Source organism: Sceloporus occidentalis, unplaced genomic scaffold (genome assembly GCF_023333645.1).
Source record: "Sceloporus occidentalis isolate IW3139 unplaced genomic scaffold, rSceOcc1.0.p SCAF_7, whole genome shotgun sequence".
Taxonomy (NCBI): Eukaryota; Metazoa; Chordata; class Lepidosauria; order Squamata; family Phrynosomatidae; genus Sceloporus; species Sceloporus occidentalis.
This window is the reverse complement of record NW_028316987.1, coordinates 42,644,900-42,668,953: the sequence shown is the minus strand read 5'-3', so window position 1 is coordinate 42,668,953 and position 24,054 is coordinate 42,644,900. Positions and strand designations below refer to the sequence as shown.

Below are 24,054 nucleotides of genomic sequence, written 5' to 3'. Positions count from 1 at the left end.
AATCCAAGAGCAGTTTTGACTTAGCCCAAAATTAATCACTCAGTGTCTGAAATCTATGTTTGGGTAAGCCCAAAGACTAGAACGCAAGGTAGATGGTTGTTCCTACTATGTGGAATGATGGGAAAGTGCAGTATAGACCTAACCCACTAACTTTTCAGATATCCTCAGCTCAGGATATCATTGCTACTCTTTTGTTGTGTGATAGGAAAAGAATTGTTCCTGCTAGTGAGAATTTTAAAATAGTTTGTCTGCCCTTCATAGGATTAAGAATGACCATGGTGTAATCAAAGATATAGCTGTGTTAGTCTGTAGAATCAGTATGTAGAGAGATCTTTCTAGCATCTTTTAGTCTCAAAGGTGCTACAGGATCTCTCTATGTAATGATGTAATCACTTTGTAAAACTGTGCATTAACATAGTGTATGTACCTACTGGTTATAATACACACATTCTGGTATAACTAAAACAATGTTTGATAGTGATGCTAATTGATTACCGTATATACTTGACTATAAATCGACCTCCTGTATAAGTCGAGAGCAGGTTTTGGGGTCACAAATTATGGATTTTCATATGACCCATGGATAAGTTGAGGGCAAAACTTAGGGGCATGTAACAAAGGATCTAAAGGATGAAGCAAAGGAAAACTGTGCCACAAAACTTACAAAATCCCAGCAGCTTCAACTGTTTGTGTTTACTTTAAATGCTGAATGGATGAGAGACTAGAATATCAGTGCTTCCATGAGAGATTATGCTCTTGCCTTTCACCAGGTGATGGTTCCTTTTATAATAAGAGTTAAAGTACAGTATTTAATTTGATCCGTGGATAAGTCGACTCAGGTTTCGCTGGGTCAATTTTTTGACCAAAATTCCTAGACTTATATATGAGAATATACAGTAGATTATTGAATGACAAATACAAGTCAGGCACCAGTAGCTTCTTAAGTAAGCATTTCCCCCAGTGTACATTACTTCACAGTTAGCAATAAATCTAAGGAGGTAGATTTTGTTTCTGTTTTTGTGTTCCTTCAGGTCGTTTCTAACTTATGGCGACCTTGTCACAGGGTTTTCTGGGGCTGAGATTATGACTTGCCCAAGATCACTCAGTGAGTTTCCATGATTGAGCAGGGAATCAAATCCTGATCTCCAAAGTCTTTGTTTAAGCTTTAACCACTTCACTATGCTGGCTCAAGAACGTAGATACAGCATTGGAAATCATAAGTACAATTTCCTTTGAGATTTCTTCACTGAAGGACCTGGTGGCTTACATTTTGACTTTTTTTCGTGCTCTTTGTGTATATATTTTAATCATGAACACTTTAGAATAGCTCCTCATTAGTACATGGGCAAGATTTAAATGTGATTAAATTTGGTATTTTATTGACCCACAATAAATCTTGAAATTAGAGTCTGTCTAATTTCAGCAATTACATTTAGTAGTTGCAGTTTCTTATTACTCATTATATTAACAGCAGAAGAAGAGGACAAAGATGTGTTGTTCCCCGGTTGCCTAGAATTGTAGCTTCTGCTATGGAAAGGTTTTTTCATTTTAAAATCATATGACAATGTTACACTAACAAAATATTAATTCTGTTTTACTTTTGGACTTTTTGATATTGTGAACAGGCCTGCCAGCTGAAGACTGAAACCATTACTTATGAAGAGAAGGAACAGCAACTTGTAAATGATTGTGTGAAGGAGCTCAGTATGTTTCTCATCTTCTTTTGCTTTTTTGAGAGAATGGTCACTCTAATTATGTTTAGTATTCTGTGCCATTTTGATGTTCATACTAGTGTACATTGCTTTAAATTGCATCAATCCCCAAACACATCAATCCCTCATTTTCACAGTTTTTATTTCTGTACCCCAGGCTGATGTTTACAGTGGGCTTAGTTCTAAAGAGGTTTTTGTCATCTTCACACTTCTGTATCTTCAGTGCTTGTTGGAGGAAAAAATTGGATACACTAATTTAACATTTAGTAATATCCTAAAATTGTTAGAGATTCACTCTTTGATATACTCCAGTGCAAAGCTGTTCGCTTGTCCAATGCCAACTGAACAATCCGGGGGACCTTAGAGAAGCTACCCCCGGCCACAAAAAACTACAGGCCACAAAAAATGTTTGGAAGGGTTTATGTATTTATCCCACCCCACCCCATAACCCCTGGCACCCCTTGGAGTGTATGGAATAATTTTCTCTATGCTTTATGTGTTCTCTGGGTCATTTTAGGGCTAGGAAGAGCCTTCTCCCCCTAAAATGGAATCAGTTTCTGGATCCTTGTTTTAAGGAAGACCTCTCCTGGGTCTAAAATGTTCTGCTGAAATGTGGAGGAATTGACTACACATCCCCATGGGGGTCATTTTGTGATATCTTTTTCAAACTCCTGGGAGTTCTGGGGGCCCCAAGGCCACAGAACTGCCCTGGGGCTGGGAGGGTTATTTTCCTCATTACATTCTATACTATGAGTTCATTCAGTGAAACAACAGAGGAAGAAACCAAGCATAGATGTGCTTTTGACAAAAGCCCTTCACACAGAGCTGTGATGTGAATGACTGATGTATAATTCTGTTAATAATCACTTTTAAAAAATGGTCTTGCTGTTATTTTTGGTGAAGAAAGTGTCTTTACCCAATGAACTGTTGCTGGTACTGTCACTACCTACCTGAAAAGATTTAAAGAATATTTTGTTTAAACTAATAATTAATGTACCCTCAAATCCACTTCAGTTTACAGCAACCCTGTGAATGAGATATCTCCAGGAGACCTTCTTACTAATAGCCCTGTTCATGTCTTGTAAACTCAGGGCCATGACTTCCATGATTGTGTCAATCCATTTCTAATGTGGTATTTTTGTTGTTGTTGCTGCCTTAAGCTTTACCAAGCATTATTACATTTTTGAATGAGTCATGTTTTCTCATGATGGGTGCAAAATATAATAGTGCCAGTTTAGTCATTTCGGCTTCTAGTGAGAGTTCCATTTCAGCAAGTGAAGCAATTTTACTTCACACAGTTGTACCATAGTCCCACTGAAATAAGTCAGAGAATTTAAAATCCACTGTGTTTTTTTAAGGTGTGGCACTTTGTCTTTCCTCTGTCCTAGATATCAGAAGCCAAACAGGCTACCAGAATATGGAACATCTCTCCACACTTTCTTCATCCCCAGCATAAATGTGCATTGAGTTGCTATAGGAGAGGCAGAACTCTGTGTCACTTTTTGCCAGCCCTCTGCAGGCTAGTGGATTTGGGGAGTGGGTCGAGAGGCAGCCTATAATTACTCTGAGCTTATTACTTGGCTGAGGTATAGTAATATTTACTTTGCCAGTGTTAAGGGCTCCAGCATTCTATGTATTTCTCCAGTGACTAGAAATCCTTTTGAATGCCTGATTGTGCATTGGTTATCTCTCTTGCTTTCTTCAGGAACATCTCTTCATCAATACATCTTCACTTGTAATGATGTAGAATATAATTGATGTAACAATTATTTAAGATCATTGTTTAATTTTTATATATATTTTTTGATTTTTTAAGGAGATGCAAATATTCAGATTGCTAGTATATCTGAAGAATTGGCCAAGAAAACAGAAGATGCTGCTCGACAACAAGAAGAAATTACCCATCTACTTTCTCAGATAGTTGATTTGCAGAAGAAGGCAAAAGCTGTAAGATTCAAGGAATGGCTGGTTGGAAATACCTGTATTGTAATACAAATGGTCTGGATGCTTCTGACAGACCCTTGTAATATTGAAATTGATAGAATGTATATAAAAGAAGAGAAACCATGTAATTGTTAATATGATGTATTATTTTTATTTTATTGCTTTTTAGTGTACAGTAGAAAATGAAGAACTTGTACAACATCTGGGAGCAGCTAAAGATGCCCAAAGGCAGCTCACAGCAGAAGTGAGTATGGCCATTTAATGCTCTTGCTTTTGGAGCTGGGAAATTGCTTTGTGGTGGTCTTAATTTTTGTTTGTTTGTTTGTTTGTTTAATTTGACCAATATTGCTTGGAATCATACCAGAAGAATGATTCAAATTAGAGATGAATGTATACATACCAGATAATTGAATCTAACAGGTACACACAATCTCAGTGTCACAGTGTTAAATTGATATTACTGTGAAATTTAGTATCCATTTCAATTCTAGTCTGTGTAAAAAGGGAAAAATCCTTCTATAGCATAGTCCTAAGAGGGACTGCAGTTGTAAGTATTAATGGCTTTTTTTTTGGGGGGGGGTTAGACCAAATGTAAATGTGGGCTTGAGAAAAGGCTACTATCTGTATGTAGCTCCATATGTTTGACTTGGTAGTGGATCTGACACTACAGGGGAGCCATCCTCAAGCCAAACCTTTGAAGCATGAACTTTGGGCCAAAACAGATAAACTTGAAGCAGTGGCTTGACACCACCCCTTTGAACGCCATTAGGGCCACAGCAACCACACACCACAGCCCCAACCCGGCTTTTTGCCGGCACAAAAAGAAGCGTCAGCTGGTCAGAAGCTGGCTTTTCTGGTTCCACACCGGCTTTGCGGCACTCGTGTGGCATGTAAATGCTATGCTGCAAAGCTGTCCCCTGTGAGGTCGGGCATGTGACATGACACTGCTTCAGGGTGGTGGCAGAGCTTGTGGCATCTAAGTGCTTCGCTGTGATGCTGCTCAAGACACCGCAAAGGGATGGTCTTTTTTGCTCATTTGTGGTTTTTTTCAGTTTAAATAAGGACTATGCTCTTCAGTGCAAATGACACATGTACAACTCACATAAAAAGGAGAGCTAGGGCTGTGACAGCCTGTGTGGTGCAGTGGCCTATTACTCTGGAGACTAGGATTTGAATCTCTACTCATCCATGGGTGACATTAGGCAAGTCATATTTTCTCAATCTCAGAGGAAGGCAAAGGCAAACCTCAGAACAGATCTTGCAAAGCAAGTTGGGTTGAAAGCACACAACAAGTGTACATCAGAAGTGTACATCAGAAGTGGGAATCATTCCGAGCCCGGAGGGATACGCTGCAGCATTTCAGGCTTCTTTGCCATAGTGCCCTGTCGCAGCCAACATTTTAGCAGGGTAGACGTTATGTTGCATCACTCCCAGTCAGTGTTGGAGGCTGTCTTGATATAATAACATCATTTGCCTTAATTGCATTCTCAAAATAATTTTTTTATTAAAGAACTGAGGTTTTGGCCTTCAGATTTTGGGAATACTGGGAGTTATGGGAAGTCAGTAGGAGTTCCAAGAATGGTGTTGGATCCTCCAGAGGATTGCTTGCAAGCCTGTAGAAAGTACCATTCCCATACCTATTATGCACACCAACCCCAAAGTATATTCAATTGAACAAAGTGGGATTTAACAACTACAAGTAAAGTTGTCTCCCATTTATAGTAGTGGTGTCAAACATATGTAACTCCACGTAGTGTTAGGCTGTTATTTTTTTTTTGACAGTTTAACTACCAGGTAAGGTTGTATGTTAAATATCCAAGATTCACTGTTTCTTTCCCCAAAGACTACCGAAATAAGTGTTATACATTTTACCAGTTTCCCTACAGACATTGTTTAAGGGCAGACTTTGCTTTGTTTCCTTTTCTGATTTTTTAAAATTAAATAGTAAGATTTTTTTGTCCTTATTGCCACAGAAGCTTCAAATTGTATGGCTGAGGCTTTCTGCAATCCCAGGGGCTACAGACATCTGTAATGCCTTCATGACTAAGTGATAGTTCTTCTCTGCTCTTGATAGCTTTTTTGCCCTCTGTGTTAAGAGACACAGAATACATTTTGCAAGATGGAGATAATTATATGTAGTTTTCACTCAGTTCTGGTGCATGTGTTGTGTGCCTTCAAATTGTTTCTGACTTATGATGACCTTAAGACAAGCCTATCATGAGGTTTATTGGCAAGATTCAGAGGAGGTTTGCCATTGCCTTCCCTTGAGGATGAGAGCTTGTGACTTGCCAAGGTCACCCAGTGGGTTTCATGGCCAAGCTGGGAATCGAACCCAGGTCTCCAGTCATAGTCCTACATTAAACCACTATGTAACACTGGCTCTCTCTTGCTTTTTTAGCTCCTTCAAAAGCCAGCACTCAAAAGCTAGTATCTTCAAGAATAGTAAAGTGCCGTCACTGAAACATATATCATGCATATTTGGTCAAAATGTACATGTGAAATGGGTGGTTCATAAACACACATTAGTTGTTTGGCTTTTTCCAAAAGTGTTTTTTGTTCACATTGTTATCCTCAGCATTTAGATAGATGATGATTCATGGAAATCATTTCTCTTTATGTATTGCAGTTACGAGAGCTGGAAGACAAATACGCAGAGTGTATGGAAATGCTTCATGAGGCGCAAGAAGAACTGAAGAACCTTAGAAACAAAACAATGCCAAATGCCATATCACGCCGTTACCATTCATTAGGCCTTTTCCCCATGGTGAGAAATCCTACAAGAAATCTTTTCTGGCACATTTCTCTTGCACCAACGTAACATAGATTACCTTTAAAAATTATGGATCCCAAAGATGTTTTGGCAGGTTGAGAAACTGAATCAGTAACAATTTTCACTCATTTTTTTTTAGGAAAATGAAGATTAAAACAAACTTAAAACACTCAGTACTCCTTAAAAATTTGTCAGACATTGTTTATGAAACTTTATAACATGAAATACAAGTTGCACAATTGATAATGGATCCATAACAGGGAAGACTATCTATTTCTGTGGTTTTACAGACATTCCTGGATAGGGAGCAAAGTACAAATAAACTAATTTCTTTCAACTAAGGGGCATACTTATCAAATTGGGGCATACTTATCAAATTTGCAGATGACACCAAATTAGGAGGAGTAGCAAATACCCCAGAGGACAGGATCAAAATTCAAAATGACCTGAATAGACTGGAAAGCTGGGACAAAGCTAACAAAATGAAATTCAACACAGAGTAATCTAAGGTAATGCACTTAGGGTGGAAAAATGAAATGCACAGATATAGGAGGGGGGACACCTGGCTGAATGAAACTACATGTGAAAGGGATCTAGGAGTCCAAGTAGACCACAAGTTGAACATGAATCAACAGTGTGATGCGGCAGCTAAAAAGGCCAATGCAATTTTAGGTTGTCTCAATAAAAGTATAGTGTCTAGATCAAGGGAAGTAATAGTACCACTGTATTATGCTTTGGTCAGGCCTTACGTGGAATATTCTGTCCAGTTCTGGGCACCACAATTCAAAAAGGACATTGAGAAACTGGAGTGTGTCCAAACGAGGGCAACTAAAATAGTGAAGGGTCTGGAAACCATGCCCTATGAGGAATGACTTAGGGAGCTGGGGATGTTTGGCCTGGAGAAGAGAAGGTTAAGAGGTGATATGATAGCCCTGTTTAAATATTTGAAGGGATGTCATATTGAGGAGGGAGCAAGCTTGTTTTCTGCTGCTCCAGAGAACAGGACCCGGAACAATGGATGCAAGCTACAGGAAAAGCGATTCCACCTCAACATTAGGAGGAACTTCCTGACAGTAAGGGCTGTTCGACAGTGGAACAAACTCCCTCAGAGTGTAGTGGAGTCTTCTTCTCTGGAGGTCTTTAAACAGAGGCTGGATGGCCATCTGTCAGGATGCTTTGATTGAGATTTCCTGCATGGCAGGGGATTGGACTGGATGGTCCTTGTGGTCTCTTTCAACTCTACAATTCTATGATTCTATCTCTGTAAAAATCACAGTACTAATAAATTTAGTGCATTGTCTCTAATTTTTAGCTACCACACACATATGTTGTATATCCAGTCATGAACTCAGTAAACATTACAAAAATAGATGTGTTGCTACATGATGTTAACATCTTTTAAAATTGTCTTAACAGGATTCTTTGGCAGCTGAAATTGAAGGGTCAATGCGAAAAGAACTTCATCTGGAAGAACCTGACTCCCCTGACTTAACGTATGGCCAATGTATTATGAAACTTTGATGTTTGAATTAAAAAAAAAACATAATTTAACAAGTACTTGAAGTTTCAAGTGATAAGTATCAAACGTTTTATGTAGTCTCAATTAATTAATGTACTGTACCTCTCCTAATGCTGTAGCCGTTTTTCTGCTTAGTTTTTTTGTGAGCCTTTTAAAATAGAAGGATTTAGAGGGAACAGACATTGTACTTATATGTTACCATTGCTGCAGTGTGAACATAAGTGCACCAGAGGATTCCAGTTTTATTTCGATGGAGGATTTCCCTGGCTATACAACTAGAACTATCTTGAATAAACAGAGAGATGCCACATTCAGTGTGGGATCATCAAAGTCAACTATTATTTTCTTCCAGTGGGCAGTACAGCTGAGAGGGGGAGTGTAAGTCTATGAGGCTCTCATCCTGGCCTCTATATGGGCCAAGAATCACATGCATAGGCTTGTTGAGCAGGTAATATAGAAAATATGAAACACTGTTCAGGAAAATTTTACAATTCTTCCTTATCCTGCCAGAGAGGCGGGGTAAAAATAAAATTTCTATTCTTATTTTTCAGAATAATAAACAACTTTTAACAATGTAATAAATGCCTATCCATTTATAATCATTGCAAAGAATATGTAATCACACAGTCACACAGGATTATTCTTTTACAAAAGCTCTATTACCTATGAAATGATTTTAGAAGACTTAATCATATATCTCTTAAGATAGGTATTTTGTTATTACTAACTATCTGTTTCTTTGCCAGCCATCACAAGAGAGTCTTTGATACAGTACGAAATGTTAATCAGGTGGTAAAACAGAGATCCCTAACTCCATCTCCAATGAATATCCCAGGATCAAACCAATCGTCAGCAATGAACTCAGTTATTTCTAGTTGTGTCAGCACACCACGGTCAAGCTTCTATGGAGGAGACATCTCCAGTATTGTGATAGACAACAAAACTAATAGCATCATCCTAGAAACTGAATCTACTGACTCTGGGTCAGTATTGTATAGCTGAAGTTTGGGTACATCTCTAGTGCAATTTCATCTCTTTAGTGTCTTGTATCTTTACTTGTATGTAGCTTACTAGCCTGTCATCAGAAGAATCGTATCTGCTGTATTCAAAATGCTTGGATGAAAGCTGGTTTTAGCATATTACTGTCTTCCAGTCTTCTAATCTTGGTCATGTTTACCAAGCTTTCTAGAAGTACTAGACATCATTCTTGGGTAATTCTGGTTTTTAATTTAATATAACAGCAGAGATAATGTGGTTCAGCCAAATGATTTGGTGCAGATGCTGCCTAAAATCTCTTTTAAGTTAAACTAATTAAAACTTTTGCTTTCCACCCCAATAGTTGAATGGTAATTACTAAGAACAGAACATCCTCCTAATAAGTCAGTATTCAGATAGACAAACAGTTCAAAATTGTTTGAATCAGTTTGTGAGCTTAGATTTTTTCACCATGAATTAGTTGGCCATCAATGCTGGTTTCATTGCCAGTTGTTAATACTTAGCATCAGCCTTAGGAAAAAACTTGGCTCGATAACTTATGAGAAGTTTGTGGTCCCTAAAACAATTTTCTGTGTTACTGAAAGCCTGTCCATCTTTTCTGAAAAAGAAAAGAAAATTATTTCTAGTCCTAGTTTTGTGTTCTGTCTGGCAGTCATTACTGGATTGATCTGATGCCCATGTCGAGTTTCAAAAAAAGGTGTGTTTGGTGCCTCCAGGTGGAAGCAACAATAGTCTGCCCTTCTTCTTCTTGGGCTGCATCCACATTGCAGAAACAATCAGGTTTGACACCACTTTAACTGCCATGGTTCAGTGCTATCGAATTCTGTGAATTGTAGTTTGTTGTTGCACCAGCATATCTGACAGAGAAGGCAAAATGTCTCACAAAACTACAATTCCCAGAATTACATAGCATTGAACCATGGCAGTTATTCTTGCAGTGTGGATGTGTGCAGCCTTGGTGTGGAATGCACTGCATTTCTTATAGCCATCTATATTTATAAAATCACGGAGGAGCACTACTGATCTCTCCTAATTTGGGCAGATTATGAAGCCTGGATAAAAAGGGCCAGTCTTTTTCAAGGTGCTAGGTAAAGTAACAGTGAACCACTCTGATACCATTCTTGCTTGGTGTTGGACAATGTGTGGCCGAAGGACAATCCGTACGCAATTGAAGGACAATCGGAGGACAAAGAGTGAATTGCACATCCTGGAAGCCTAGGTGGTGATCTTTCCCCTTGGCTCAAACATTTTTGGAAGTCTGTGTGGTCCTTGATCCCCAAGATTAGAAAGCTCACCCCCAGATCCAAGGAGGTTGCCCACTCCTATTCTACCCATACCATTCAATTGACAATAAGCTATTCTGATGGTAAAGTGAAATATACAGTATCTCCCATAGAGATATTGAAATTTCATTTTTTGTCACAGTTCAAAACTGATTGTTTTCATACCCCTTATTCCTCTTGTTGTCTGTATGCAAATTATCAATAAAATATGTTTGATTTATTTTTTTTTCAGAAATGATGAAAAGAACAAAAAACCTGGAACCCCAGGAACACCTGGTTCCAGTGACCTAGAAACAGCTCTTCGCAGGCTGTCCCTTCGAAGAGAGAATTACCTGTCAGAGAGGAAGTTCTTTGAAGAAGAGCAAGAAAGAAAGCTGAGAGAATTGGCTGAGAAGGGAGAATTCCATAGTGGCTCCATTACTCCAACGGAGAGTATCATGTCGTTGGGAACTCACTCCAGGTTTTCTGAATTTACTGGATATTCAGGAATGTCCATCAGCAGCCGCTCATACCTCCCAGAGAAGCTTCAGATTGTGAAGCCCTTAGAAGGTGATAATAAAGCCCCTCGACCTTTATCTGTTTTCCTTAGTGACTGTCTGTGGTCTCTCCTCCATCAACAGGAAGCAGTAAACCTCTGTAACACATACTCCTTTTACTTTAGAGATAGCCTTCCACATTGCTTGTTTGAACTCTTCTGAAATTAAAGCTATTTGTTTTTGGTTTTAAGCAAGCAACTTTTGGAGCAAGATTATACTGTGCCATGTCTCTAACATATTTCAGGATTATATTAATATAGTTCAATAAATTAATTTGAACTCTTATGTTCAATCGTATATTTATAGACCACTGTGCAGAAAGAGAGAAAAGGTAAAAAAATATATTGGTACAGGGAATAATAATAGCATTGAGTGAGAATACTTTAAATTACAATGTGTGTTCAGACAGTGGAATTTTTTAAACATCTGCACAAGCTACAGTCTCATATTAATTGTATATGAATTGTTCCATTGATTCCAGAGTGGCTGTTACAAACCAATGCACATCATTTTACACACTTAACTCAAGAAAGACCAGGATGTCCATATTTCCCCCATTTCCTTAGACACTAAAGATGTTTATAGTACATGACAGTTGCAATCCTTTATGTTCAATGCTTTACTCTTGTGTTTGGTTTGCAGTCATGGGGTTTCTAATTTCCAAATCTGTCCATTGACTATTTTGATTATTATTATTTTATTCCATAAACTATTTTGAGTTGGTCCATGGTCCATGTAAGACATGATTATTTTTATTCTTTATTGGTGAATAATTATTTCTTTAGGGAGCCAGCGTGTTGTAGTGGTTTGAACATTGGGCGATGACTCTGGAGAGCAGGGTTCAAATCACAGTTCAGCCATAACCACTGGGTGACTTTGGGCAAGTCACACCCTCTCAGCCTCAGAGGATAGCAATGGTAAACCTCCTCTGAACAAATCTTGCTAAGAAACCCCCATGATAGACTCGCTTTAGGGTTGCCATAAGACTTGAAGGCACACAACAACAATTATTTCCTTACATTTTATGTGAAAATGGCAACCACTACCAGTTCAAATGAGTCAAAAAGTTGTATTTTCTTCAGATTCCATAAAGTGCCTGGCCCAGATTCTGAAACACTTTAGGGAAAGGATAGATAATAACAAACCTTCATTTACTGATTATTAGCATTGTAATTGGTTTCTGTCACCCATATTCAGTATATCTCTGCTTTCTTCAATAAACTTTCAGTCTCCATCTTCTCTGTCTCTCTTGCTTTTTCACTTTCTTTCTTTTTTTCTTTGTGTATTGAACCTTTTTTTCCTATCTCGACAACCTACTCATGTCACTGGCCGCCTTCCTAGTTTAAAATGTTTACCATCCATTTGCTTTGGGGGTTGGAGAATATTTGAGTCCTTCTATATATGTATTCTAGAAGAAATCTGTCGGGCAGAAATTGTTCTTGAAACTGGGAAACCGTCTTGAAAAAAAATATTTATCAGCAGATACATATATGATTTCTCTCTCTCTCCATCTATTTGTAACTCATTGTACTTTAAAATGTCATTGTATTATTTTTCACACTGTGTCTTAAAAGGAATATATATATAAAAGTACAAAGAACTTTAGTGCGTGGTTAAATTGCTTCCAATATAAACTATTGTTTGCTGCAGACTTTGCAGCCCTCATACATGGAATGTTCATTTCCCCTATTGCAGGTAAAAATTAGGGCAGCCTTCATTACAGAATAGATAACAGTATGCCTATCCTTTTACTTTTATAAAACTCTACTCTTTCGTATTTGGCTTCACCTTCATGATACCCTTGTCACTACTACCACCAACTTCTAAAAATAGAGGTGGAGAATGTGTGATCCTTCACATGTTGTTAGACTGCAGTTTCCATCATCCTTCACTGGTTAGGGCTAATGGAAACTGACTTAACAATATCTGACATATCTAACATATTCCTCAACCTGTTCTAACAAACATGTATTCTAATAGAACCTTATACAGAACAAGTGATTTGTTTCTAGTTTATGATGTGTCTTTGTTAGGCAGAGGTAAATATCATTTAGCAGATTAGCAGCTACAGAGTCAGTAGCATATGTTAAAGAGCCACAGTACACATATTTATTTGTCATTGGTGGCACAGGGTAGTCTTTGACACTCTTTCTATACCCATATTCTGGCTCTCAGTTGTCCAGTCATCATACATGCAAAAAAATAAAAATGGAGACCTAGAGTTTCCATATGCGGGATTCTTGTTCCAGAGAATGTATTGTGTAAGACCCAGATTATTCCCTTCACCATTGTCTCACTCACATCCCCACCATCAAATAAACTTAGGAAACACAACTGAATGGGATAGAACACATGAAAGCACTGTGTGTCCATTGGTTATCCAGAACCATTGTTGAAATAAGGTATATCAGTTAAACTCTTATGTCCCTGAAAATTAAGCCTAATAATTTACTTCTTTAAAAAAAATAAAACCTTGCAAAGGGTTATGTGAAAATATTCTGATATCTGTTTATTTTGCAGCAGAAGGAAACTTATATACACCTTTGTACTATTCCTTTGCTTAATTTATTTATTTATATCCTTCCTTTCTCCAAACATGGGATCCAAGACAGTGTACAACCTTAAAAAATACAATTTAAAATCTTTCTGTGCAAAAGTTTAAAAATCAGATTGAATTTGTATTTAAAAACACTACAGGTTATACAAAGTGCTTGGGACCAGAAGTGTTTCAGAGCTGGGATGATGATGATTTGGATTTTGGAAAACACAGGTAGTGTACCTGTACTGTATTTGCAAGGCTGGAGAGAGACATGAGGGTCTGTGAATGGCGGGAGGTGTGAATTCCTGCCGTTTCACAGATAATAAGTCTGTCTCCAGCCTCACGACTTTTTCCTGCCAGCTACCCACTTCTACCTTTGAGGTAGCATCAGTGGTTCTGCTCACTTGTCTCTCTCCAGCCTTGTGTCTTATTTGCTACTTGTATTGTGTATGAGACACAAAGTTGAAGAGCGACTGAGGATCTGAGAGACAAACAAATAGGAAGAATTCAACTGTAACCTTGAAGGCAGAAATGGGTGGCAAAAAGTTTTGGGGTTTGGACATTTTTGAATTTCCTGATTAGAAGTGCTAACCTGTAGTTTAAAATGCAAATTAAAAGCAGTTTTTAAAAACACATTGGTAATATATTAAAACAGAAACAACATTTCCCATTTAAAGGTTGTACTGCCCCATCATATTAAAACTCAGAATTTTCTTAAATAAAAAATGTTTAACTATATTTATCTTTACATAAATACAGCAGAGTCAGGGGCATTACAGACTGGCACTTTGTGCCAGCCTGTGGGCGGAGCTAGGATGCAGTGTCCGCATGCTGGATGTCCTAGCCCCACCCCGGGGTACCATTTTGGTTCATGGGCAGTCTACATGGGATGTGCCATGACGGGCCATCATAGTGCCCCTCTGGTGCTGCGTCAAATGGCGCAGCACCGAAAGGGCATCATAAAGCCGCGCCACCACTTTCTGCAGCTCCTTTTTGCACTCTCCAGCAGACAGATCAGGGCCATGGCATGGGGTTGCCACAGCCCCATTCCAGCCAGTAAAAGGGCAGCTGCATCTGTACAGCCCCTCAGTGTGGTGTTGTGGTTTGAGCACTGAACTATGACTCTGGAGATAGGTTTGAATCCTCACTCAGCCATGAAAATGCACTGGGTGATCTTGGGCAAGTTGCCCTCTCTGAGCCTCTGAGGAAGACAAAAGCAAACCCCCACTGAACAAATCTTGTAAAAAAAAAAAAAGACACAAAACCTATGATAGGGTCATCATAAGTCAGAAATTACTTGAAGGCACACAACAGCAACAATTAATATCTGAAGAGATCAAAGTACATAAAATAATCTAGATTTTGAGCTAGAAATTATAATGCATGATAACAGCAACAGTAATGAAGTCATTTGCAGAGAACAACAGTAACTTGTATATATTCAAATATAAATCATAATATTATAATCTGGGTTGTCGGTTCCTTTCCACTATGATGATTCAGTCACCTGAAATTCTGCTTCAGAACTATTATTCTAAATGGGGGAGGAGGAAATGAATGTACCCACTGATTTTTTTCAACATTCTCTGATTCACAGATCCTTCTTAGAATTTTTGCTTTCCAGAATTGTTATAAAAGCAAGTAAAGTACACATGAGCTTCATCTGCACTGCAGAAATAATCCATTTTAACACTGCTTTAATGGTGTATAAGTACTGCATGGAGCCATGACTTTTATGTAAAGGCCCATTGATTATTAATTTACCTCTCTTTGCTAAGTGTTGGAATTTACTTTGCCCATCTCCATTATATTTTGCTAATTCTATAATGCACACCAGGTCTCACACTTATTAGTTGAAGAGTTGTGTTACCTTTTAATATAGTGCATGATTTTAATGCATTTACATGGAGACATGAGTGGGCTCAGTCCATCAGAACAGTCCTGTTCTCTATTACTCACAAAATGTCCTGTGCAAGCGCAACAATTAATTTAACATTTTGTTTTGATATACCTTATTTCAAAAAATAACACTAGTCTTTCTTCCACATACTGTATCATTGTAATTTTATATTATGTAGCCAAGTCCAACAGAATTTTTGAGGCGTTGTGTGTGTTTTGTGAGTAACAGACACCAGATGATGTTTGGAACACATTTCAAAAGAATTTTGAAAACCACAGTCAGATTTTACCTTGAAACTAATCCTTGTGTCCATTCTTTTGGGAAAAGTGGGATACAGATTAAACAGATACAGATAAATAAGTAAATAATCAACATTCTCTGGGTTATTAAGAAAGGAAATCCACACAAAGAGGGTTATACTCCATCAACAAACATGCAGGAAAGTCTTTGGTTTAGCTAGATGCTCACAGTTTTCTTCCTTGCTTTTGCCCAGGGCAGAGCTTTTTCTTCCGATTCACTCTTCTCTAGACTTCATTGATCTTAACACCTTTTTATTATCTCCCCCCACGACCACCTTTGGCCCGCCAACTCCATTCGTTTTCTCCTTGTTACAGGGGCTCTGTGGACTGGTGAAGATGCTTCAGACTACTCCCCTCAACATACCCAGACACAGTGTTCTTGGAGAAAGATCTTCTCATTTGTCCCATTTCCTACAGAATTAGGCTTCCACCAACTTGGCAAACAGTTGAATTTTACACATAATACAGTAACATTTGTTTAGTAAAATGTGTCATAGCAATATTTTCCTTACTTCCTTAAACTGAAATAAGTGAGGTCAATTTAACTTTTGGATTAAATAGCTTTAGAAATTCACAAAGGGTATGTCGAAGATATTAAGCATTATATTAACTCAAGAGCAGCCACACTTAACTTTGGATGCACACTGTGTCTTTTTCCACATTTTTCCACTGGAAATACTGGAAATAGTACTTATTGCACTGAATTTCTTGTAGTCTTACTGGTTTTTTTCTTACTTGGTCAAGTTTAGTAGAGTCTATAATGCCATGTAATCTAGTCCAATCCTTCCCAAGGAGTTGCTCCACTGCTTTCTTTAAACGCAGGATTTATGTCTCCCCCAGAACAGCAGTCTTGAGTATACAACACTGAGCAATGCTATTAGATGGATTATTTTAATTAGTGTTGCCTGTATTATACTTTTATTTTAATACCATATATTTTCTTACCAAAACTGTTTTCATTCCATGGAAGAATTCACAGGTACAGTATAGTAAAATATACTTTATGCATTAGCAAGTTTTGTGCAAATAATAGTTTGCTTGATGATCAAACAAATAGAATATGCAGTTACTATTATTTATGTATTTATAAAGCTGATGTAGTTTGTACTACTTTGTAGAACAGCTCTACTTCTTTAACCTCTAGTAATCAGTTCTAGACAGTGTTCACAGCATGTTTCCTTTCAATCATTCTATCTTGAAAAACCTAGAAGTATAGAATCATAAAATTATAAGGTTAGAAAAGATCTTTCTGCCAATGCAGATAGCAAATTCATCAATGATAGACAGCTGCCTGATCTCTGTATAAATACCCCACCTACGAAAACCTGATCCCAATGATATCTTCTTCTCCAGAAATATTTCATTTGATGTTCATATTTTCTGATCATTTGCCAATATGGGCATAAGTGTTATTTATTTTTTTTAAAATATCCATATTCTTTCTATTGTTCCATTATTCCATTACTTTTTATTCTATGAGAACTAAAGTTTAAAAATATGAATTAAAACAAGACAATAAAATTGGAATAATACACTAATTTGGGGGCTTTATCCTGTTAAAGATATGAATGGCAATAGTCTTTGCTGTCACAAATGTTTTAAAAATCATGCTTTTAGTTTTGTGCACTAGCATTTTAATGAATTCAAAAGTAACTTTTTGATATCCGTACTCTCACTGGGGAGACATTTTAGTAAGCAGTTTTAAATCTTTGTGATTTTAAAACAAACAGTGGGATTTAAACAATTTTGCTTTGGAGGGAAATCTTTGTTCTGACTCTTCTTTTGGTCTTCTAACTCTCCAGGTTCTGCCACTTTGCATCACTGGCAACAGCTTGCTCAGCCTCATCTGGGAGGTATTCTAGACCCACGGCCTGGGGTTGTTACTAAGGGCTTCCGGACTCTGGACCTTGACCAGGATGAAGTATACTGCCTTAATGATTTTGAAGAAGATGAGTCAGGTGACATTACATTCAAGGGCCTAGCTACCTCGACGCCGATCCAGCACACTGAGACCTCAGGTGAGAGGTCCCAAGCACAAGTGACTGTTTCAGACAGCGAGAATTACCCAAGTCGCTCTCAGGCTTTCCCAGAGGAGATGCAGGAACCCGCGACTGACGATGATGAGGGGTCTGGTGAGGGAATCTCATTGAGTCCAGCACAACTGCCATGTTTGCAGGATGTTGATTATTGGGCCATTCTCACATCTATCCAGAGCAGCATCCACAGTGTTGCTTCATGTGTAGCTTCTGCACGACAGTGTGCACAAGAATTAACATGAGCCCTTTTGAGAACTGCTTCTAACAAAATCATCACTGTTTTTGTACTTTTAACAACACCCTCCCTTTCAGTTTGATAAGAGAAGGCTGCTAAAAGAATGTGATTCATTAGGTCCTTAGAGAAAAACTATGTTTTGTGTGTCTGTGCTGGTTTTGTGTGTCTGTGCATTTGTACCATTATGGTAGCAACTATTTTCAGAATATTGTTTGCTTTTGAAGCAGAATTTGGGCCGTTGTGCTTGTATTCAGTCAACAAATTGTTATTGGAGTACTCTTCATCACAAGAGGTAGCAAACAGGACCTTGTAACTGAACACAAGCATTCTCTCATTTAATAATAGAAGGCTCTTGAAATTGATTACTATTTAGAACCAAAACTACATATTGTAGTAAAGGGATTTTCACAATTTGTGTTTAATAGCAGTTGCAGCCAGATTCTAGATTTGGGATTACAGTATAATAGGATGGTGAGGGTTTTTAAAAAAACCTCTTTCCTCCAAATGACAGCCGTGACATGCAACTCCTTTCACCAAAGCTGCTGTGTACCTGGTATGCCAATATTTAAGGAAGTTGGATTTGGGAGACAAAATGCTTCTTGTAATGCCTAACTTGTGCTTTCTCAGTAATTTCCTGCCAAAAATAAGCCCAAGGAGGTTTGCAGAAGAGCCAAGATTGGAGGACTAAGTTTTCATACCTGTGCCTTCATACATACAACATGACCTTTTAATCTTATCTTAGTAGACAGGATATTTTTTTACTCAGAAAACATCTAAAATTTTCAAACTTTATAAGCAAATATTTTCGTTGTTTCAAATGGGGGTTATGTTTATTTACATTTGTGGTATAATCTTGAATTGTTACTCAGAGAAGCAATTCAGGGAAAAATAATTCTCAGTATTATATACTTTAATTTGTATGTTTATGAAAATATAACATTATTTTCTGTTGTACATTACATGACAGGCAAGGCTCTCAAGCTAATATGATCTGATATTAAGTCTATTACTCAAGTCATTCCTTCAGTTTTAGGATATACTACCATAGGAATGATAGCATAAACTCTTATTGTTTGAAAACTGGAATAATGTTTGCCATTTTGTGGTTTTAAATCACAAAATTTAGATGTGTATGTCAAAGAAGCAGTGAAGAACATTGTACAGTTTTCAGGATCTTGTAATATTATTTGCTCATTTATGGGCATTATATTCATTATATAATCAGAAAATAATTATGCCAGCTGAAGTACATAGATACAGCTATTTACTTCTTCACATAGGATTCTGTACATTTGAGTTTCTGACTGATTCCATGCAATCCCTGTGGGCTAATCCAAAAACCAGAGGTAAACATACATTTCTGCCCTAATGGTTGCATCCTGGCAGCTTTTGCATTGTTTATGCTTGCAGGAATGCTCAGCACAAGTGGACTCCTCTCCAGATCCTCTGTGTGCGCTTAGTGACTTGAAAAGGAAGTGTATATGTATATGTTGTGCTCAGCTTCAAAGTGGACAAAAATGTGTACCTGTTCCAAAGCTTAGTGTGACATAAGGGACTTGGTTTAGTATTTTCTGTAGTTCACGGAGAATACCCAGTGTGTGTATTCTATCCAAGGCAAGAACTCTGCAAAGAAATGGGGCACACATGGGTAACTTGTGACCTTACAGAAGTTGGTGGACTTGTAACCACCATTAAATTTAACCAGCCCAGTCAATAAAGGAATTGCATTTCAACAGCTTCTGGAAGAACACATAGCACCCAACATGTGAAAATCTCTGGATTCTTACTAGTGCACTGCCCCCTATAGAAGAATATAAATACACTCTAAATTATTATTTTCCAGACCATTTATTATTTTCCAGACCAATGTATGAAGCATTTGATGAGTCTCTATTGTAGGAGTTTAGTGCACAGCTAAATAATCTGGTTTAGCTTGCCGGGTTTGAATCCTCTTCCAGGATGTCGTTGGATATTATCATATGCATTTTGCCACCAGTGCTGTCTCCTGCCTAAAACCCTCCTCCCAGCCATGCTCAGTCGGCTGATTTGCAAAGTCAGGAGCAGCATCAGCGACAAAATGCATATGATAATATCCAGCAGCATCCTGGAAGAGGATTCAAATCAGGCAAGGTAAACTGGATTATTTAGCTGTGTGCTAAACTCCTTAGTCCCACCCTGGTTCTGTATTGTACTTACATTTGTCTTTATTTGAACATTAACACATCATAAATAGTCCTTCTACTTTTGCATCACTCTCTGTCTCCCATTTTCCCTTTGATTGAATTATATGTATTAAGGAAGCAACCTGTAACTTATCAGATGTCTTGAACTACAAGAGGAACATGGGGTTTGTAACCCCAAAATATCTGGAGCACAGAAGCTTGTACACTCCTCTCATTTGTAAGATATGTTGGAGACCTGGGGCTGATAAAATTGGAAAGTGTACCCTCTGTGAGTTACCAAAGCATGCTGTTTAAAGCGTTGTAGTGAAGCAGTTGTTTTCAGTACCAGGAATATCCTGGTTTATAGTTCTGATTCATCTTAATTCAAGATGAGCTGGAAGCTGTGTTTCTGCAATTGATTCTATGATTCTCTGATGATAGTAGAAACTGTTCTTCAGAAGTTTTCAGAAGAATTGGGCCAAATTTACATTTATCCATTTTATGCAAAAGACTTGGGAGCATCATGAAAATAGTCATGGAATGAGTGACTAGTTACAGTCATCCTGTTGAAATTATTCAGTTTTTTACTTATTTATTATTGCATTTGTATTCTGCTGTTCAGCCACCAAGTCTTTCAGAGTGGCTTACAGATAGTTAATTAGACAGTTCCTTGCCCTCAGGCTTACGATCTAAAAAGACATGACACAAAAGGAGAAGAGAATGGCAATGGGGAAGGGGATCAAGTCCAGCGGTTCCGGATGATGGCAGATGGACTGGAGGGAAGGCTCTCTTGATTTATCTGAATAGACCTGATGGAACTGGTTCTATCACTCTCTCCTTCTAAGGCCAGATGATGGTAGATGCAATGGAGGGAGGGCTCTCCTGCTCGTCTACCTTGACTCTTCATGTTTTTTATCTGAGGCCATTCGAAGCCTAATTTTGGAGGTACAGAAAGGTGAATAAAAGCAGAAGTCCATTCTCTTTTATGTAACAGGATTGAGATTGTTTGTTACAGGATGTAACTGTGAGCTTTATCACACCAGCTGTAGTCCTGCAACATAAAATTAAAATGGTAAAATACCAGTATAGGAGCAGCCACCACCACAGTTCTTCCTTTAATATAACTGGGGCTGCTGCCAGCATTGAGCTCCTTTCCCATCCTCTCCCTTAACCCCTGCCTCCCTCTCTTATACCTTGCCTGGCATGCCTTTTGGTTTTTTAAATTTTCCCCAATTTTTTTGATGTTATTTTGGAGCTCTGCAGCCCCCAATTCACTCATTTTTTTCGAATTTGGGGCTCCAAAGCTCCAAAACAGCACAAAATAGTTGGAAAAATTACAGTCGCCCCTCCTTTTTCGTGGGGGATCCATCCCCCCCCCATGAAAAAAAAAACCCCACAAATATTCAAGCTCTATTGGTTTGAAGGGAGGCACACTCCCTCAGGGGCATGCAGGCACGCGCCATGGGCATGTGCCCCGTTTTAACTCCAGTTGTCCCCATGGCTATTCAAGGGGCATGGATATCCCAAGTCCACAAGACCAGAGGGAGGACTGTATTTTTAAAAGGGGGGAGAAGGAGGGGACAGTCAGCTGCATGTAATAAAGCCCTTAGAGATCACCTCTGGTGGCTGGAGAAGAGGATAACCCTTTTTTAAAATGTATACATTTAGCTTTTTGTTGTATGTCAGTATTATTTTAGACATATTTTAATCGTGTAATGTTGTTTTAGATTGTACGCCGCTTGGCAGGTTTTTATCCTTTTTTCATATTTTATTTGACCCTTACTATGTAAAGCACTGTGCAAACTTTAGAGTGCTCTATAAATAAATGTTAATAATAATAATAATAATAATAATAATAATAATAATGTTACATCTTAAATTGCAATGGCAAGAGCCCCTTCACTTTTGAACCTTTCTCTTTTTATAACAACCTTATATCCCACTCAAAAACGAGTTGAGATTTTATTACCATTTGCATAAAAATGCAGTGCCCCACTCTTCATTTATAAAATTGTTGGATCATTTACAGGTGGCTCATTCTTTCCTATTATATTTAAAGGGCAGAGAATACTACAGTCGTGTGAAAAGCTTCGCTGTTGACCACTGGAGATGCTGTTTGTCCAGGTTTTCCCTAGTGCTATCTTTCAGGATCAGTCCTTTTGAATTCTAGAAATCGATTTCTCTTTGATTACTCCTCTTACTGGGCTCAGTTGCTACTTTTAGCAGCCTTTTCCTATCTTACATATTCATTAATAACAGTGTGGGTTTTTAAAAATTTGTTTAATGCATCTGGAATCCTTATAATATAATTCTGTGGGGAAATAAAATTGGTAACTGTATAAAGGGGGTGTTGCAGATTCGGAACAACTATGTTCCATAATCAAAACAGTCACCAAAATTTCATTGCTTTTGTCTGTTTATTTGTCATCTAGCGCTGAGCTGTTCTAGCTTATCCTGATTTATGACTCAATTTTTCAAGATACTTTTCTCCATATAACACTTTTTTCTTTATTGGCTATTTGAAATTTTCTCCAACATTCTAAACTTCTGCATATGCTTCATGATGTGCAAAGAATCATGATTGCTAGGCCCTGTCCCACCACTCCTTAAGAATAAACTATTTTACATTGCTTACAATGAACTCTGAAGCATCATCATCAGCATTTATAGAGGTGATGTAGATTTTTTTTTCCCCAAAAGCATTGTACTGATAATTAGTTTGTTAACCAGTAATGGAATATTTAACACTGTGTGGTGGAGCATTTATTAGAATGTGGGAAATAGCTCTACTTCGAGTCAATTTTCACATGCATAGGCACCTTAACATATGTAGCTCTCTCACTTTCATATACACAATTATTCTCTAAGGATTGCATGGCTACACATGAATCATCTTAATTATTTTATTCTGTTTGCCTCAAATCATGAGGTCATGTAGTCACAACAGTGAAAGACGTTGTGTGTTTCTCAGCCTCTCTGGAAGTTTAGAGTGGCATTGGGGTGTGGTGTGTCTGTCCAAAACAGTGTGTCAAATGGTTGCATATGTCCTGTTGTACTAAACTTTAAGTTTCACGTTTTATGAATGTTTAAATGTTGGGTGAATGATGAAAAATAATCACAGGAAACTTACCAGCATGTTTCTTTTGCATGTTTTAACAAAAGTAATTTTTAAAGGCTTGTTACTAAATAAGAGCACCTATGCAATCATGATATCTTCACAGTAGTACTTCTTTGTGGGTCATTCCTCAGTGAACATTTTGGATGCATGACCTTTGAATTTCTGAATTACATTGCAACAAAAGGACTATCCATAAAGTATGTCACATGCCAGAAAGGATAGAAGTAGTACAGTTGCAGTAACACTAAGACAGGCTGTCAAGGAGGTGATACTGATTCAAGCATAGTGGTGTCTTCATGCATTGTTTTCTGACTAGAAGCAGGATACTGACAGCTGCATTCCTGTACTGCTGTTTTGCCTGCTTCTCTTTGGGGGCATTCACACTTAAGTTTTTCTACCAAGGAGATGCGGATCTCTGAGGTGATGTAATACCAAATCAATGTTCCCACTATGTTTACCACGATTCAATCTCTCCAAGACATTTTAACTCTGTCCATCATTCACAATGGTGTTGATTTGCATCAGCATGGTGGCACCTCAAAGCTGGGAATGATCCCAGTGATCTAGATTGATTTGGTAGCGCATTTATATTACTGAAGATCTGGACCACTTTGGCCCTTTAAAAAAGATGTGGTTAGGTACCTAGTGCAAAATGCACCTGATTAAGTGGATTTTTCACTCACCCCCCTCCCCACAAACCACACCGGGTGCACAAAATACAAATTAGCATTTAATCTAATAAATGAGCATATATATTGTATTAAAATGTAGAGTGATTTTCAGGGAATGTTGAGTAGTGTGACATACTTTATGGCCAGTTCTAGTTTGCATTCTACATCTGCACTCCATAGCAATTTATAAATACAAATTAAGGCTGCATTAAGTAAATTACAGTAGGATTTTAAGATCTGTGATGCCAGCAGCTAAATGTGTTGTTGCAGTATCACAAAATATGACATTTCTCTTCCCTTTCCATTTGGTGTCTCAGACTATTTTTATGAATAA

The 24,054-nt window shown here is 37.9% G+C and overlaps 1 protein-coding gene across 8 annotated transcripts in view; it reads left to right on the top strand.

Moving 5' to 3' along the window:
- Positions 1-24,054, top strand: part of TRAK1 (trafficking kinesin protein 1) — a 94,384-nt gene that overhangs the window by 58,860 nt on the left and 11,470 nt on the right. For 5 of the 8 annotated variants that reach the window (XM_089532748.1, XM_089532751.1, XM_089532745.1 and 2 more), the window contains 8 exons: positions 1,626-1,704; positions 3,529-3,659; positions 3,826-3,900; positions 6,283-6,420; positions 7,843-7,919; positions 8,692-8,928; positions 10,457-10,773; positions 17,301-17,630. In XM_089532748.1, the coding sequence (XP_089388874.1) occupies positions 1,626-1,704; positions 3,529-3,659; positions 3,826-3,900; positions 6,283-6,420; positions 7,843-7,919; positions 8,692-8,928; positions 10,457-10,773; positions 17,301-17,630 (1,384 nt within the window). The remainder of the gene's footprint in view (positions 1-1,625; positions 1,705-3,528; positions 3,660-3,825; positions 3,901-6,282; positions 6,421-7,842; positions 7,920-8,691; positions 8,929-10,456; positions 10,774-17,300; positions 17,631-24,054) is intronic. The other 3 variants (XM_089532750.1, XM_089532747.1, XM_089532746.1) reach the window with 1 other exon arrangement.